Source organism: Thermobia domestica, chromosome 16 (assembly GCF_964235325.1).
Source record: "Thermobia domestica chromosome 16, izTheDome1.hap1.1, whole genome shotgun sequence".
Classification (NCBI taxonomy): domain Eukaryota; kingdom Metazoa; phylum Arthropoda; class Insecta; order Zygentoma; family Lepismatidae; genus Thermobia; species Thermobia domestica.
The window spans coordinates 8,003,650-8,021,938 of record NC_137469.1 but is presented as its reverse complement, the minus strand read 5'-3'; the positions used below and the strand labels follow the sequence as shown (position 1 = coordinate 8,021,938).

The 18,289-nt window shown below is 38.3% G+C and overlaps 2 protein-coding genes across 2 annotated transcripts in view; both read left to right on the top strand.

Annotated features, from left to right (window-relative positions):
- Nucleotides 1-18,289, top strand: part of Tsr1 (Tsr1 ribosome assembly factor) — a 52,188-nt gene that overhangs the window by 10,596 nt on the left and 23,303 nt on the right. The window contains exons 5-6 of the mRNA XM_081742099.1: nucleotides 1,234-1,470; nucleotides 17,337-17,505. Coding sequence (XP_081598225.1) covers nucleotides 1,234-1,470; nucleotides 17,337-17,505 — 406 coding nt within the window. The remainder of the gene's footprint in view (nucleotides 1-1,233; nucleotides 1,471-17,336; nucleotides 17,506-18,289) is intronic.
- On the top strand, nucleotides 1,484-12,349 carry LOC145672900 (uncharacterized). Its single transcript, XM_081742100.1, has 3 exons — nucleotides 1,484-8,857; nucleotides 9,792-10,668; nucleotides 11,048-12,349. Exons 1-3 carry the CDS (start codon nucleotides 8,696-8,698, stop codon nucleotides 11,410-11,412), a joined length of 1,404 nt encoding a protein of 467 aa, XP_081598226.1. The 5' UTR covers nucleotides 1,484-8,695; the 3' UTR covers nucleotides 11,413-12,349.

The following is an 18,289-nucleotide window of genomic DNA, read 5'->3' as shown; positions in this document are numbered from 1 at the left end:
TTGTATAATTAGAAATATCAACATATCCAGGAATTTTTTAATTTGGCATCAAATGTAAATACATGGAAGGTCGTCGAGATCGTAATAGTGCAAATTATGGATGCGTTAAAATATCAAATAGTACTTTCGATAAAATGCATTCTTTCAAATATCTAGGATCAATATTAACAGACCTAAAAACATATCCGCGAAGAAATTAAATGTCAACTAAAAGCAGAGAATTCGTGTTACTATTCACTTCAGAATCTTTTGTTGTCGCGAATTCTGTCAAGGAATTTGAAGTTTAAAAAATATAACACCATAATCATGCCTGTTGTTCTGTATGATTGCGAAACATGGTCGCTTACTCTGAAGGAAGAACATAGACTGAAAGTATTTGAGAACAAGATCCTAAGATGAATATTCTGACGAAACAGAAACGGGAATGGGGAATGGCGAATACTTCATAACAACGAGCTACATAATTTATACGATTTACCGAACATTGTTAGAATCATCAAATCTAGTAGGCTCAAGTGGGCAGGTCATGTAGCCAAAATGGAAAAAAGTAGGAACGCTTTCAGAGTTTTAACTGAAAATCCAATCGGAAAACGACCATTAGGAATACCTAGGCGCAGATGTTAGGACAATATTAAGATGGATTTCACAGAACCAGGAATACAGAGTAGAAACTGGATCCAGTTGGCTAAGGACATAAGTCAGTGGAAAGCTTTTGTGAACACTGCATTGAACCTTCGGGTTCCATATGCTATTGAGTTAATTAGTTAGTAATGTAAATCTGTAATTTAAGTAAAACTAAAATTAACGAGTTTTCTAAGAGGTCCATAAATCAATCAAGCAGGAGCACTCTGCAATCTTTGGTTTACAGGTAAAGTGTGATTTTCTAGAAATTTTCTTCTTCATTTTTTTTCCAGTCAAATCAATCAAGAAGAAAAAAATAACATATGTGTGCTGTAGAGCAACGAGATGTTCTTATTTATGAGGATAAACAAATAATTTTCCTATTCCCTATCCCTATCAAAATGCTGTGTCTTACTTAAATCTTGGAAACGCTGACAGTAGTCAGCGAAAATTCAACATTGGAAATAATTTTTAATGATCTGTAGAATTTGTAGGGGCAAAAAGTAGTGTTTTTGAGTTTACTTAATAGGTTCCTTGTTTCATTTGGTAATCTGAGTGTAAAATTACACAATTATTTTTGTTTTAGCATTGTTTATTTATTTATTTTTAAAGGGTGAAAACGGAATTTTGAAGATATCAGGATACCTACGAGGACAACCCCTTTCTGTGAACTCGTTGGTTCATATCCCCGGGTGGGGAGATTTCCAGATGCTTCGGATAACGTCAGAAGAGGAACCGTTGCCTCCAGCAAACACTCGAAGTGGGAAGGGCAGAGACGGGGCTAGTGACTGTGACGTAGAAATGGAAGAGGAAGAGAGAATATTAGCTGTTCCGGATCCAGACAAACAGGTAACGTATTTAATAAAAGTACTTACCGAAGTATCCAAATGTTAAAACAGCGTAGCGATGCTACGTTTCAATGACCTCTTGTCGTCTTTATGATGGTGTTTTTTTTAAAGGAGGAAATATGCTGCAAGTAAAACTGCATATTTCTATCAGTATCTTTTAATTGTATAATAAGATTGGAGAGTCGGCTTACAGCCTTGTGGGTGTTATATACACTAGGGATGGCCGGATCCGGATCTGGCCGGATCCGAAGATCCGGATCTGATTGGGTCCGAAGATCCGGATCTGATTGGGTCCGAAGATCCGGATCTGATTGGGTCCGGATCCTTTGGATCCGGATTTCGGATCTGGATCCGGATCTCAAATTTCGGATCTGGATCCGGATCTCGGATTTCGGATCCGGATCTCGGATCTGGATTTGGATCTCGGATCTGGGTTCGAAATTCGGATCTGGATCCGAAATCCGGATCTCGGATCTTGATTCTTATCCAAACCCACATCCCATCCAAATTATGATAAACTTGAATATCTAAAATTCGCCGAAAGTAATTTGACGAAGTCCTGACAGTAAAGAAGAGAACAGAAAATTAAGACGAATATTGACAAGTCTATTTGTTTCCTTCATTCTACTCTAAAGATCAAATGTTTGGCTTACTTAAGAAAAAAAATGATCCGGATGAGAGTTCGAATGTCGAATCTAGTTCCACTCGGTTGCAGGACTGAGATGATTATTTAAAATTCCTCAATGCACCTATTTCATTGACAGTTAAGAAAACATAAACAGTTAAGACAAGTATTGACTACTTTTTACGTATATTTATCTTGCTCAGTCTGCTCAAAATATCAAATGTATACCCTACAATTAAATTTAATAATTATTTAGTAAATCACAATATGAGCACCGAGAATAAATTATGAATTTTGGTGCCTCTTATCTAGATTTGAAATTTCGGATTCATACATAGAATCAGGCTGAAATATAAATATTTGAGATCTGGAAACCGAAACATGTGCTAGTACCAAGATCGTAGCCGTTTGTACAGTGGCGTATTTACGATTTTGTTTCGGGGGGAGGCTTTGCTAACTTTCGGGGGGAGGCTTTGCCTGAAAATGTGAAAATTCTGCAAGATATTTCATATAGTTTACTATAGTAAGTAAGATTTCGGGGGGGGGGGGGCTTAAGCCCGGAAGCCTCTCCCCTAAATACGCCATTGCGTTTGTACCTAGGTAATGCGAGCGGAAGGCACTTGCACTAATTCCGCATGTAGTTTGAGGAACACGAGAAATTAAAAACAGATAAATATTCTTTTTCAGGAGTAAGTCGCGCTTTAACATGACTTTTCATGAGTGTTGTGTTCAAATATGAAAACTGTAATGACAACTTGTTTGAAATAAAAACCTTTTCATTTTTAACAATAAAGTTAGGTACTTTCACATTGGAGAAAAATTAGCAAGGCACATACCACTGATTAGGGTGCTGATTCTTATGGAAGCTTTCACTTGAACCGGAAGATTTCCTCATGTTAGTATCGGATTGCCACAATTCACCTTGCTGAAAGACGTGGTTTATCAGGAGGTCGGACAAGATTCTTTTGAACGTAGCCTGTAGACTGCTTCTAGTCTCAATTATTCCCATATAACAAGACTAGCCATATACATAGTTGGTTCGAAATAAGTTAAAATATCACTAATTGACCTTAAGGGGATAATCGTGATTTAAATATTCGTAAATCAGAAGAGATGTGAAAGTTAAGCGGTAAAATAAATCAGATAATTCCGGAATAAAGAGATTTATATGCAACCTAATGATAGCAATAAAACTCTTTATGTAACATTTTCAAAGCTAAAATTAACAGTTATCTTCTTGAAGAGGGTTTGCGGCAACATAGAATATTACAAATCCAATTATTATAAGTAGTACCTCTGACAGCCCTGCATTTCACATCACCATCGCCCTTCATCCTGACAAGTGGGCAATTCACTTACCCACAATGACTTTTCAGGCGTTCCAGTGACATCAATATCTCAGTTTGGGTTTGGGATCATGCTTCGGTGAACCTTGACTATCACCATCAGCAGCTATTAGAGAATCAGAACTTATTTCTGTATTAGATAATGTGGGTAACTATAGCTTTTCGTCTATAGAAGTCGGAGAGTGTATGGTATTATCGCAGGAAATATTTGATACATAAAACTTAGATTGTCAGTATTTAGGAGCAACTTTTAAAATAATCAGTTACTGTAAATGTGCTACAGATTAGCCGAGAAAACCCGATAGCCATAGTCGAGTGGTCTGCGGCATTAGGCTGTGGATCCTTTTACTGTAAATGTCTTGGATTCAAATCCCGCTTCAAATGAACGTAAGCCCGATGGTAGGAATCAAAGGACTGTCGTACCAAGAATTTAATTTGTTTTAATTATCATAAATGCCTTATCCAATATTTTCTTTTCAACCAGTTTGCGAAACTCAGAGCTACCTACTTGTTTTCTTTTTAATTCATGTTCATAGTTAGCACAACTAATCACTAAGGAAAAACAATCATTTCAATAAAATTCGCCTCGCGTCTTTCGTAGCTCTAAGTTATTTTCAGCTTTTTTTTTTTTTAAAGCTGAATGGCGTTTTATCACTTTCCCCTCGCTTTCCCTATTTTTTTTCTAGTTTTACCTATGTTTCTTTGCACGGATATTGTGCCTATATGCACGTACTTAATGTGTTCGTTTACAAAAGCGGGCCATTTTCCTGCCACTATAGAAAGTAGAGTGCCCTGTATCAGAGAAATATTAATTGACGTATGTAAGTGAATATATCTGTGATGAAGTCATAATTTCTCAGTTTTTGCATCGCACATAGTTTCCTCATCCTCATTAATCTCTTCACCCCCGCTTCCTGAATTCCAGTTCTGGTATTCTTTCTTGAGCAAGGCCTATGTAATGGGAGACTGATGTCTCATGTAGGCTTATTAGCTATATCATCAGCAATAAAGAAAGTAGGGTTTAATTTGCACTAATTTTAGAACATTACGTTAATTAAATAATAATAATAATACGGAGTGAGCTCAGGCTATTTGTTAGAATTCTTGCTTCGCAATTGGATTATACCGAGTTCGAATTCGGAGACCAGCTATCCTGACTGAGGATTTTCCAGGGTTGTTCCTCAGTTATACTGGGCAAATGCTAGGTTAGTACCTTGATCTAAGGCTCTGGAGACCTTCCTTCCATTCCTTTCCCAATGTTTTCATCTGTTGATTATTACAGTGTAAAGTGGCCTCTGAGGGATGTATCTGGTAGCTTATAGTAAATAAACAATAACGACTTAATATATCTTCACGAAACGTGTGGGTTAATTTAACTATAGCCTTACAGTCCCAATAGATAGCTAAAGTTTTAATATTAATTTCCTGACTTTTAAATACTATTTTCATATTGTTTCAGCTTTAAATTATCTCATGTATGTTCCACCGAGAATTGAACCTGAGATCACATGAACAAATGCGAATATGTTAAATATTTTTGAACACAAAACACTTCAATGATACGATGCATGGATATGTTTTGGTTACGTCCTGCAATGTATGATTAAAGAAACCTGGAGGGTGAAGAAGAAATAACAGAAATCTCTTTTATATTTACTCCTTCAACAAACTCCTGACCTCAGAAGGGCAAGCCATAAGTTAGGTAATAAAGTCGTACAACGAACACTTTTATTAATACTAATAATACTACACAACCATATCGCTCTCTTGAAATTCTCGTGTGTATGTTTAAAGATCTACTGTTGTTCCACGCCAACCAGTCTATATTTTTTGTTGTACCTTCGAAGTGAAAGATTTGTTGATGGTTGGACTCTAGTGAGTCAGAAACTACTATTAATAAAGAGTTTGTTTTGTCCAGTATTCCTGCGATTAGAAGGGTCTTATCTAAAAGATATTTCATTTGTATATGAGAAAATAAGAAAGTTTATATAAGAAAGTAAATATTGCAAGGTTAAAATAACATAAAGAAGAAAGGTAGCACAAACGTGTTATGGAAACATTTAAAAGCACAGCATCCTACTATATTAGTGAATCCGAAAAAAGTTTTGACGAATTTTAGATATTCAATTTTATCATCACAATTTCAGATGTAGGTTTGGATACGAATCAATATTTGAGATTCAGATCCAGATCTGAGATCCGGACCCAGATCCGAGATCCGAATTTCGGATCCAGACCCGAGATCCGGACCCAGATCCGAGATCCGAGTTCCGGATCCAGATCCGAGATCCGAATTTCGGATCCGGATCTGAGGTTCGGATCCGAGATCCGTATCTAGGTTCGGATCCGAGATCCGGATCTGAGATTCGGATCCGAGATCCGGATCTAGGTCCGGATCCGGCAAGATCCGGATCTCACTGGATCCGGGATATCCGGATCCGAAAATTTTTGGCCATCCCTAATATACACTATCTGGCCATTCGTCACCGGACAGCGGACACCCATCCAAAAGTGCTTGAGATCGTCTGTGCATATGACACTAGCTATAAAAGGTGTTGCCGCTGGAGAATATACTCACATTAGCTACAGCAGCCAATATGGACAGACAAAGCAAACTTGGAGAAGCGGAAAGAGGAATGATCATTGGAGTCCACAGGTTTGGGTATGCGATCCGTGAGATTTCCAACAAATTTCAGATACCCCGATCGACAGTGAGCGATGTTATCGTAAAGTGGAAGTGGGAGGGGGTCATGACATGCCGACCCAGACCAACTAAACCAACAATATTAACAGATCGTGACCGTCGAAGCTTGAAACGTGTGGTGGAGTCAAATCGGAAGGCGTCGCTACAGATGGTGGCACGAGAGTTTCGATCGGCTTCCGGTAGTGTTGCAAGTGATCGTACTCTCCGTCGGAAGATCATCGAGCTTGGTTTCCATGGTCGTGCTGCAGTTCACAAGCCGCTTATAACAGCTCGCAATGCAACTCGTCGTTTACAGTGGCGCAAGGAACTCCGCCATTGGACTCTTTAGCAATGGAAATCCGTCCTATGGAGTGATGAATCGCGCTACCAGATGTGGCGGTCCGATGGACGTACGTGAGTGTGGCGTATGCCTGGAGAAAGATGTTTACAAGAGTGTATCGTCGGAGGTGGCATCATGGTGTAGTCGTGCTTCTCGTGGTATGGTCTTGGTCCTCTTGTTTTAGTGCCGGAAAACATGAATGCCGATGCATACCAAACGGTCCTTGACAATGGAACAGATACAGAAGATGGTTGACATAAAAGTTAAAAGATGGATTGAACAGGAATTACAACGCCGAGATCAGGAGATAACTTTCTTAAAAGAAGAAATAAGTTTGTTGAAACGTAAACTGAAGTGCAAGCAGGGAAATACGATTGAACACAAACACAATGACCATCTAACATAAAACTTAGACTACAGTATGTGCACTCTTTTGTGACACTTCTTGCCAGCCTGCCAGCCTGCAGGTGTTATAAACACGTGGTTCGAGAACATGGGTATGCAAAAACTTGATTGACCAGCCCAAAGTCCTGATATCAACCCTATTGAGCATCTTTGGGACGAGTTGGAGCGCCGCTTGAGAACCAGGCCATGCCGCCCAAAAAACACTAGAGAGTTGTTCGCCGCTTTGCAAGAGGAATGGAGCAAGATTCCCGTCGAAACCTATCGCAAGTTGGTAGAAAGTGTTCCTCAAAGGGTTGCGGACGTTATTGCGGCGAAAGGTGGCCCCACACGATACTGATGGACTGCTGAAACCGGATTAACGTTCTAGTTAGTGGTGTCCGGTGACGAATGGCCAGATAGTGTATAAAAATAACTCAGAATAAAAAGTAGTAGTATCAGCTGTGATAATACGATATTGGTGTTTGTCAATATTTCTGGAGCGAGTGGTAAGAAGTGGTTTTCAACAAGAACATAATATCAGCTCAAGGGAACATTAACATTTTTCTGTACAATTGTAGGATACAGTGGTTGGAACAAAGCGGTCAGTGTCAAATGTAGAAGTAGGAGGGGGAAAAATAGAACAGGTGACTAATTTTCGATACGTTGGTAGTGTTGACGATATGAAGTGTGAACGTGAAATAAAAGCAAGGATAGGAATGGTGAAAGAAACCTTCAGGAGGAAGAAATGACTATTTTGTGGGACCTTGAATAAAGAGTTGAGAAAATGACTTATATAATACTTCATGTAGAATATTATACTCTATGGGGTAGAAACCTGGAATCACGGAAAAGTGATGAAAAACGACTGAAAGCTTTCGATATATGGGTGTGGAGAAGAATGGAAAGAATTAGCTGAGTCGAGCAGACAACGAATGAGAAGGTGTTAAAAATGGTGGGTGAGAAAAGAACAATTTCAGATATTATTCCAAAGAGGAAGAGAGACTGACTGGGATATTGGTTAAGAAGAAATCGTATCAAGATGAACTCTGCTAGAGGGTATGGTGGCAGGAAAAGAGGGAAGGGCGAAGGAGACTACAAGTGATGGATATTGAAACAGAAAAATTGTACGTGAAGACGAAGAGATTAGGTGAAGACCTTGGAGCATGAAAACTTTTGAGTTGCGGCAAGTAACGTGCCAAAAATGGTAGAACATCTATGCTCTGCTGATGACGGGACAGGACGTTTGGGCGCTGCCATTTGGGCGCGGACGTTTGGGCTCCGCCGTTTGGGCGCCAGACGTTTGGGCGCAAAGCCGTTTGGGCGCCAGACGTTTGGGCGCGAGGTACATAGTAAAAATCACAATTTACGACATATAAAGTAGGCTAGGCCCTGAAAATTAAGCGTGAATCAAGATATATATATATATATATATATATATATATATATATATATATATATATATATATATATACATTTCCTCCACTTCTATCTTTATCTCACCTCATTTATTTATCTATTTTCTATCTCTATCTTATTTATTCATCTAAATTAAATAAAAAATATTTAAATAAAAATCCTGTAGTTTTATCTTTTAAAATTTGCATTTGCTGCACCATCTCGTCTAACTAAAAGCTGTGAAAGACGAGAAAGCAAAGAAAGCTTTGATTGGCTCTCTAGGACCAATCAGAATACGTTGTTCATGATAAACAGCCAATCAAAATACTTCAATTGTTTTGTTTAATTTTCGATACTTTTAATGAGGCTCCCTATATATCTGAGTCGGCTTGTGCAGGATTTTAGTGTTTGTCTAGTCAGTGTGGTTTCCTCAGTCTGATTTCAGTGTGAAGTATGGAAGTGTTATCAAAAAGGGAAAGGTTTAAATTAGCAGACAACGGGTTTCAGTATGTTTTCGACAAGGACAGCGTGGATGGAACAAAAAAATTTTGGCGATGTGAAAGAAAGGCGGAAAGGTGTAAAGCTCGTGTTCACACAGACGCCAGAACTGGGCAGGTAAGTAAATGTCATTTATACATAGTTCAAGGGCATAACTCTATATTTGAATTGCAATATTAACTAATCTATCAATAAACAATAATTATATTCGTTCGTAATATTTATGGAAATAGTTTGCGACATCGGTTGAATGTAAAAAAAGTGCAATGCATGTTCATCTTATTAATATTTTGAAAAGTAATATTAATTTTAAAAAATAGTTAAGTACTTCCGTTTTTCTGGCTTTGGTTTAGGCCTCGTATGGCCGCCTTTTGACAAATGTCCAGGCCAAGTAAGAACGTGAGCACTCTGGGCATCCGTCTTCTACATTTTTAACATTTTGGAATTTCAAGTTTCGTGTCCATGTTTCAGTTTTAAAAATTTGCTCACACAATTAGTTTGCTTAGGCCTGGTCTGGCCATTAATAGTAATAAGTGGGTTGTTCCCGTCGCACGCTCCCTAAACCATTCATTATTACTGAGAAAGTAAGCCTATAGTTCGTTTTGTTTTTTTCGTTTGTGGCATTTGTTTAGGCCTGGTTTGGGTATCTTTTGACAAACGAATGCCCAGACCCAGTATAACTATGGGAAACACTTAAATTTTTAAAATTCTCAATTTTAAACACACCAAATTTGTTTGCGTCTATATAGGCCTAGTTTTTGACATATTCTAAAAGAAAAATGCGTTGTCACGTTTACGCCACCAATCCAGGTTGCAGTTTTGAAAATCTGCCTGCAAGTCTTGCGTTTAAGATTTATTATTATTACTATTGAAAATTCGACGTGTTACATTCGTAAAAAATGAGTCTATTATGTGTGTTAGTGTACGTATCAAGCCGGTGACTTGTTACTTCAAATGTATTGAACGCTCCTAGCGTTGTGCACTGCTCCGATGATATATATATATATATATATATATATATATATATATGTTTTTTTTTTTTTTTTCATAGGTGCTACGAAGAATGAACGATCACAACCATGATAGTGATGCTTCGGGAATTTTTGTTGCAAGAGTTCGAAATGCAATTAAACGCAGGGCAGAGACAACGATAGAACTGCCATCTCAGATTATTACAAATGAAATCCAGGAGCTTCCTGTTTCTGTCCTAGGGAAGATGCCTAATGTAGATGCCCTTACAAAATTAGTGCAAAGGAAAAGAAGAGACGTTCACGCCGCCCCACCTCAGCCACGAAGCTTATCTGAACTCACTATTCCTCATGAATATACGCTATATCACCCTAGCCCCGGAACTTCCGAAAGCTTCTTACTCATTGATACGGGAGATGAAGATCGAATTCTTGTTTTCGGAAGAGAGACATTCTCAAACTGGCTTGGACAATGCAAAACATTTTACATGGACGGTACCTTCCGTCAAGCGCCTGCGTTGTATTCCCAAATTTTTGTAGTGATGGGAGAGCGGCATGGATTTGTGCTACCAATTTTTTACTGTCTACTGCCGAATAAACAACGTCGTGTCTATGTGAAGTTGTTTTCAGCTTTAAAATCAAAATTACCAAACTTTCAGCCACAGTCCGTATCAATAGATTTTGAGATAGCTCTATTTCAAGCAGTGCAGGAAGTGTTTCCAGATGCGCAGTTATTTGGGTGTTTATTCCATCTCGCCAGAAATCTAAAAAAGAAGTTAGGATCCGAATCTCTTCTGCCACAGTACAACACCGACCCTGACTTTGCTCACAAGGCCAGAATGATAATGTCTTTGGCTTTTGTACCTATTCATGCACTGAACGAAGCTTTTGACACAGTAGCAGCCTACGTGCCTGCTGAACTGCAACCTCTAATTGACTGGTTTGAGGACAATTATTTAGGTATGAATTCATTCCTTTTCTTTTATTTTTTTTTTCAGCTTTTAGTATGTGGTTATTCGAATCAAAAGCTTTGGTTTACATATGATTTTCATTTAATTAATGCATATTAATTTTTATATATATATACATAATAATTAATTTTGAAAATAATTTGTAATTACGTTATTCCCACACGAGAGAATAAGTAACCAATATTTAAATAATCTGAAATATCCTCTCGTGCGCCCATACAATATACATAGATACAGTAATCAGTTTCTTAACAGTTTCTAACTTCATAATTTTCACATAAATTTCCCATTGAAAACTGCTTTCTGGAGTAATTACTGCTAATTCTAATTATTTATGACTTTGTACTAATCGATTTTTTTTCTTTTAGGCAGACTAAATCGAAATGGAACTAGAAGATCTCCAATATTTCCTGTTCACATGTGGAATGTATATGAAAGGGTCAAAAATGATCAAGCAAGGACCAACAATGTGGTAGAAGCTGCTCACCGCGCGTTGCAGTCTGAGTTGCAGATGGATCATCCTTCGATCTGGAGACTCATCGAAGCTCTGAGGAGAACGCAGAGGAAAAGAGATTTGGTGTTTGAAATAATGATGCGGGGTGAAGAGCCACCCAAAAAGAGACGGAAATACATAAAGGCCGATGACAGAATCAGAAAAATTGTAAATAATTTTGGTAATGTTGAATTCATTGAATATTTAAGAGGGTTAGCCCATAATGTCGTCATGGATTGATTTTTCGCTTGTTCGCATGTTGATCTAATTTTTGTATTATATAAGAAAACTAGGAAATGAAGAAATAAGACAAACTGTTAATAATTATGTTAATGTTAATTGAAACATATTGATTTAATTTTTGTATTTTTTTTAAAAAAAAATAGTAATTACATACTTACGAATATTAAAATTTGTTTTCTTTCGTATTACGTTTGCCTTAAGTCCAATAAGGAACTACCAATAAAAGATTTCTGCCCATTCGAGTTGAGGGAAAGATGTTAATACAGGGTGTCGAAGACATTGAGTTTAGGAACTGCAGTATGCCGTATTTCTAGTATCGCTTTTTTTTTTAATTAACATTCCAATATAAAAATCAAAACTTAACGCACTTTCTTTTCGTCCCAGAGTGAGCATTTAATCTACATTAAAGAAAGTGGCGAAAGGAAAAAAAGGTGTGTGTTTTCAAAGTGAAAAATAATAGTGTACATATATTGATCATTTAGCCACTAAAAATGTTTGACATTCACACTGATTGCATAACTACAGTAGTCCGTCTGCTTTAAGTTCTTTAATGGAATAGGTCCACTATGTATGTAATGTAGTCAATCATATCTAGTCTGGTCTAGTTATTTTTGGCTTGAAAAATTATCAATTAAAAGGCACACTTAACTTTGGTTGAAACTTAAATTTACAAAATTTAATTGTTAATTAAGTTTTTAGAATTTTCAAATTCCAATATTTCTAGTATGTAAAACAAAATCCAGTATATTTCAAGGACTTCCACTACAGTGGACACTTTGTGATATCTTGATTCGAACCTAGGATACAGCGACTAACACAACCACTTTTTAATTTAACTCGCGCCCAAACGTCTGGCGCCCAAATGGCTTCGCGCCCAAACGTCCAGTGCCCAAACGGCGGGGCCCAAACGTCCGCGCCCAACCGGCGGCGCCCAAACGTCACGTACCCGCTGATGATGACTGTAGGATACTGATACAAGTATGTAGTGAATGTGTACAACTGTAGGATACTAGTAGCGTAATTTCTTCCTAAAAAAAAACATACATGATAAAGATGATAAGGGGCCATTGAAACGTACGGTCGATACGTCATTTTAACAACGTGGATGCTTCAGTGAGTACAGATTTTTACTTATATTATTAATGTACATCCTATTACGTCATTAATTAATTAGGTAACCAGAGTTCCCACTGCAAACATCCTGGAAATGTCCTTGAAAATGCATTTCTGTCCTTGAAATTTACAGAAATACTGAATGTCATATTTTTCATAATTATAATGAAGATTTTAATTGATTGCTATTTTTGTTCGCTGTTCCTGTTTTTGTGCTGAATAATAATTCGTCATGATCCTGCATGTGTGGGTGGTTGGTGGGCCTTCTTTCTCCCAACAGGGTGGTTGGCTGGGGGAACTTGTCTCTTCTTCTTTCATCCACTAGTGTGTCAACCCATTCTTGGATGCTGTCTTCACTAGCACTATCCCCCAGAATCTGTGCCTTGTGCCAGTATCAATCCTCCATGATCAGTCTATTTTCGCAACAGTACATATTCTTCAGTAAAATTTCATATGAGATTATGTCTATAGATGAGGAAGTCACACAACTCCATACTCAGTTGAAAACTTGAAATATAATGCCTTTTTTCCTAATTGTGTCACTCTGTCACGCAATGAAGATGCAATGTACGAAAAATAGATTTTTGTTGTTTGTAAATTTGTTCGGTGCACAATTAAAATGTCATGTAGAAAGAATGAAAATACATGTGCTGGGTGTGGGTGGATCGGGTGGCTAAAAAAGAGTTCGGAGGCCACCAAACAAAACAACAATAACAAAAAAAAAAAAAATGCACATTACGCTCCGCTTTGTGTATTTAATTATTGTATATTAATACTGTACTTGCATTAATATTCACTGCATAAGCTGCTGTACTTTTCATTTCACTGTTGTGAGTTTTGAACCTACAGTTGCAATCCTGTTATACCTTCCTGTATCGAAGTCCTGGAAAATTGATGATTTGTCCTTGAAACGTCCTGGATATGTTCTGGAAATTTTGGGGGGAAAGAGATTGGGAACCCCGGATAACATATTTGTAAGAGGACAGGTTTGTTGATAGTCACCTCAGCCTCACTATCATCATTCAGTGTCTGAGGCTAAGATGGAATGACGTTGGAAGGATCAGAAGTGCTGCTATGAGGTTTATAGAAGGTAATTCGGAAGTATTTCCAAGCCGAGACGCAGCAAAGGGTGGTTACGTAGCAAAAGGTGGTTAGCAAGTTTAGATCTTTTCTAGCATTGTCACATGGCCTGGAATACTTTAAATTTTATTTCTTCAAGTAGTATGGGCGTTAGTATTAGTATTAGGATTCTGTGTCACCGTTAGAAGAAGACAGTTAATGTTTGTTTTGGACAAGTGTCCGAACCTGAGGAGTTTCAGATTTTGGAAAATATCGGATTGTGGATGCTTATATGTACTGTTTATATGTACTATACTGTACCTTTAGTTGTAACACCAAATCGAGACCCACGTCCTGACGACACATGTCAAGGAGTTCCTTTTTTTCGGTATTCCACGAATGCAGTGACGCGAGGTGGTTGAACAACATGAGAAACCTATTCGGGTCTTCTGTGATGTGTCCCGAGTATTTAGTAAGGTGAAGAATATTAAAAAAAAGGCGGGACTTTTGTTCTACTATATTTGTAATGTCTTCCTGAAAGGTATTTTTCCCTGATCTGGCATGAGGCATACACTAAAAATATCGTCACGTCTAAGTCACTAAGTTCACTGGTAAGAAAAACCCAACAGAGCCCCGTGGCAGGCTAAGCAACTATGGTAGGATTCCCAACAGAGCCCCGTGGCAGGCTAAGCAACTATGGTAGGATTCCCAACAGAGCCCCGTGGCAGGCTAAGCAACTATGGTAGGATTCCCAACAGAGCCCCGTGGCAGGCTAAGCAACTATGGTAGGATTCCCAACAGAGCCCCGTGGCAGGCTAAGCAACTATGGTAGGATTCCCAACAGAGCCCCGTGGCAGGCTAAGCAACTGTGGTAGGATTCCCAACAGAGCCCCGTGGCAGGCTAAGCAACTGTGGTAGGATTCCTAACAGAGCCCCGTGTCAGGCTAAGCAACTGTGGTAGGATTCCCAACAGCCCCGTAGCAGGCTAAGCAACTGTGGTAGGATTCCCAACAGAGCCCCGTGGCAGACTAAGCAACTGTGGTAGGATTTCCAACAGCCCCGTAGCAGGCTAAGCAACTGGAAGGATTCCCAACAGAGCCCCGTGACAGGCTAAGCAACTGGAAGGATTCCCAACAGAGCCCCGTGACAGGCTAAGCAACTGGAAGGATTCCCAACAGAGCCTCATAGCAGGCTAAGCAACTGTGGTAGGATTCCCAACAGAGCCCCGTGGCAGGCTAAGCAACTGTGGTAGGATTCCCAACAGAGCCCCGTGGCAGGCTAAGCAACTGTGGTAGGATTCCCAACAGAGCCCCGTAGCAGGCTAAGCAAGTGTGGTAGGATTCCCAACAGAGCCCCGTGGCAGGCTGAGCCAGGAGGAAAGGAATAGCTAAGAGTTCCGTGGCAGACTGGAGGCTTGGTGCTAGGCTACTCCTAATGGTCCATGGCAAACAGTAGGAGGCACACCAGATAACTGGTCAAGAACTGCCGGCTGTGTCCTATTGTATAGGCGTCCAGGCGGCGGTGGCGCTGCTGCTCTGATGTCGTCATGTGCTTCGTAGGAGGAGCCAGAGGTCCGTCGTCTGCTGGTTATACTAAATCCACGTGGTGCGTAGTACACTGACGCAAAACCATGTGGTGGTGTTTGTAAACACAAGCGTAGAGTATTGTTTGTATACAGTAGTACGTGGGGTATTACAATATTAACAGAAAATAACTGCCTTTACAGTCCTTTAAAGAAAGAAAATTAAACAAATAAATGATAAAATGGGAAGGAACGCCTGTTAACAGGTGCAAGCAAAACCCAACAAATGATTATGGACTACAGCATCATAAAAACAAACTAGTGGCGCGCCAATGGTGTAGATTTGAAAATGCGCTCCGAATTCCATGCCGGAAATCTGAAAAAACCGAATTATCAAGTGCAGGCATTATGACACTTTTACTCTAATCATCTTTTCTTTGTTGCAACATTTTCGAGCCGTGAAATGATAAATACCCTCTGTGATTTCCTATAGGAGTTTTATTCTGTTCATCCGTTATTATCTTCAACCGTTTTCATATCAGTAGTACTGGACATTTTATCTGATAAAGGCACCATGTCTTGGCAGCCATTTTGAAAACGGTGACCCATATGAACAATCTTTTGCCACAACGCTGTTTAGTGTATGAAGATCTATCGAACGAGATATCACTTGATCCATCCACTTGATTTTCGTTTAAAATTTCTAAGTTGGGCCCCGGGCCCTTTTGAAGAGCGGCCCTGGGGGGCACCGCGACAGCATCATTCGATATGCCCCATGGCTTTCATATTTGAGTTTGGTTTGGCTCATTTATGTTCAACCGTTTTTGATGTTAGTGGTACTGGACGTTTATCTGATACAGGTAACATATCTTGGCGGCCATTTTGAATACGGTGACCGATATGAAAAATCTTTTACCACATCGCTTTTTAGTTTTTGAAGGTCTATCGAACGAGGTGTCAGTCGCCCCATGTTTCCATTTAAAATTTTAAAGTTGGGCCCCGGGTCCCCTTGAAGAGCGGCCCTGGGGGCACCGCGACATCACCATTCGATTTGCCCCTTGGTATTTCCTATTTGAGTTTTTGTTCAGTTCATTTATGTTCAATCGTTTTCGAGATATTTCCGTGGAAAAATTAAAATGGGCCACCTTATATATATATATAAAATGACGGGTATTAGTGTCGAATCTATAGTTCTCGGGGTCGCTGAGATGAACAGTTACATTTCCGATGCCGTTTAAATCCAAATTCAGTCCCGCAACTTGGGGGAGAGAACCCCATGCTTCTCACACGGCTAATTTTATGTGGTAATGTCTCGAGTTGGAAATCCCGAAAATTTATATCCTCTGGTTAAAGAATGCAAGACGAAAAACATCATCTATCAGAGAGCGCTTTAGTAATAGTAAAAAAGTCACTGACTAACGGAACGTATTAGTAATTTTTCTTATTTTAACCCAGAGAAGTGAGTAATTGGCGCTAGTAAGTAATAATAGGATTTTTTAAAAATAAGTTTACTACTTTTCGTTCTGTATACTTTAAGAAGATACGTATGAATAACATTGATTCTTCATTTTCAACGAACTTAAAAAGTTCGTTACTGAATTCTCTCTCTCTCTATATGTACATATATATATATATATATATATATATATATATATATATATATATATATATGTATGTTATTTAGGATTTTTTTTTTCAATTTTGAGCCCTACATTCGATAGAGCATCAAAAACTATCTAAAAAAGTGATGAAATTTTTTACGTCACTCTTACCGTCCCCAAGATATTGGCCAAAAATGGCCTATTTCCTGAGATTTATGAAGTTATATCTCGGGAACCGTAAGTTGATATTGGTGTTGATCAATATCTAAGAGGATGGTGAACAGTTTGGTACCAAATAGGAACCGATGGCCACTAGTTAATATCGGTAACAAAATGTTTACCATATTCTTAGATATTGATCAACACCAGTATCATCTCTCTATTACTCACCATTCCCGAGATATTGGTCAAAAAAATAGAGATTTAAGGAGCCATATCTTGGGAACTGTAAATTATGGAGAGGTGATATTTTGCGAATTTTTGCGAGAAACATAAGAAGGTGTGGATAAAACGATTTACTTTTACGAAAAATCACAATTATCCTTCCCGCTCCATCTCCCAATTCTTTTTAAATTCGTTCTGGCAATGCTTTTGGAGTATTCTCAACTTGTTGTTGTTGCTTCCAGGAATCCCTGCAAAGTGAGAATATTCCAGACCCAATGGAAGGAGAACAGACGTGGCCAACAGCAGAAGAACTAGAAGAAGCTGAAAGGGAGAGAAAGAAGAAGAAAATGAAGAAGGTTCCTAAGGGGACTTCCGAGTATCAGGCTGCTTGGATACCAGATAGTGATGCAGGTAGATTAATGGTGGTATTTACTGGAAAGTTAATTCATAAAAGAAAGAAAAAAATGTAATTATAATGATGAGAAAATTAAACACAAAAAGAGAAGAGATTATTACAAAAATAAATAAATAAATAAATAAAATAAAATAAAAAATAATGGCAAAAAAGAGCACATTTATTGGGAATAGGATTGGGTAAGAAGTGCTTAGAAATATGTGAATGTCCGTTATATAGTTAAAGAAAGTCTGTGCAAATAAGAGAGAGAATTACTATGGATGTATAAGTTGATGTGAATTATTATGAAGTTATTTTGCATATTAAATATGTAATATCTGTGGACTGACAAAGTTGAATTGTGTTAAGTAAAGTTTGCACTGGGCACAGAGTAATAATAAAGAGATATAGAGGAACGCAAGTATTTATTGTATATACAATAAGATGGAACATAGTTGCTAAGAAGATTGGATATATTGCTTTATTTTTTGAATTAGTTATAGTATTTGGAGTAGTGAATACATTTGTTGTTTTCGAGTACTAACAACATTATTTTCAGAAAGGGTTTTATTTACAAGGATAAAAGAAGTAATTGCAAAAAGGAGAAAAATACCGTGTTTACTCGCGTAATAGTCGCACTTGTGTACCAATTTTTTAATGCGAAAATCCAATTACGACTATTACGCGAGGAAAGCTGCCATTCAATTTTTGGCTTTCCTCCAGTCCCAAATTAACTCTTCATTCACTCTCTTATCTTTCTATGCCTCTATTGCCATTGTTTTCAGCATATTCAATCACCTT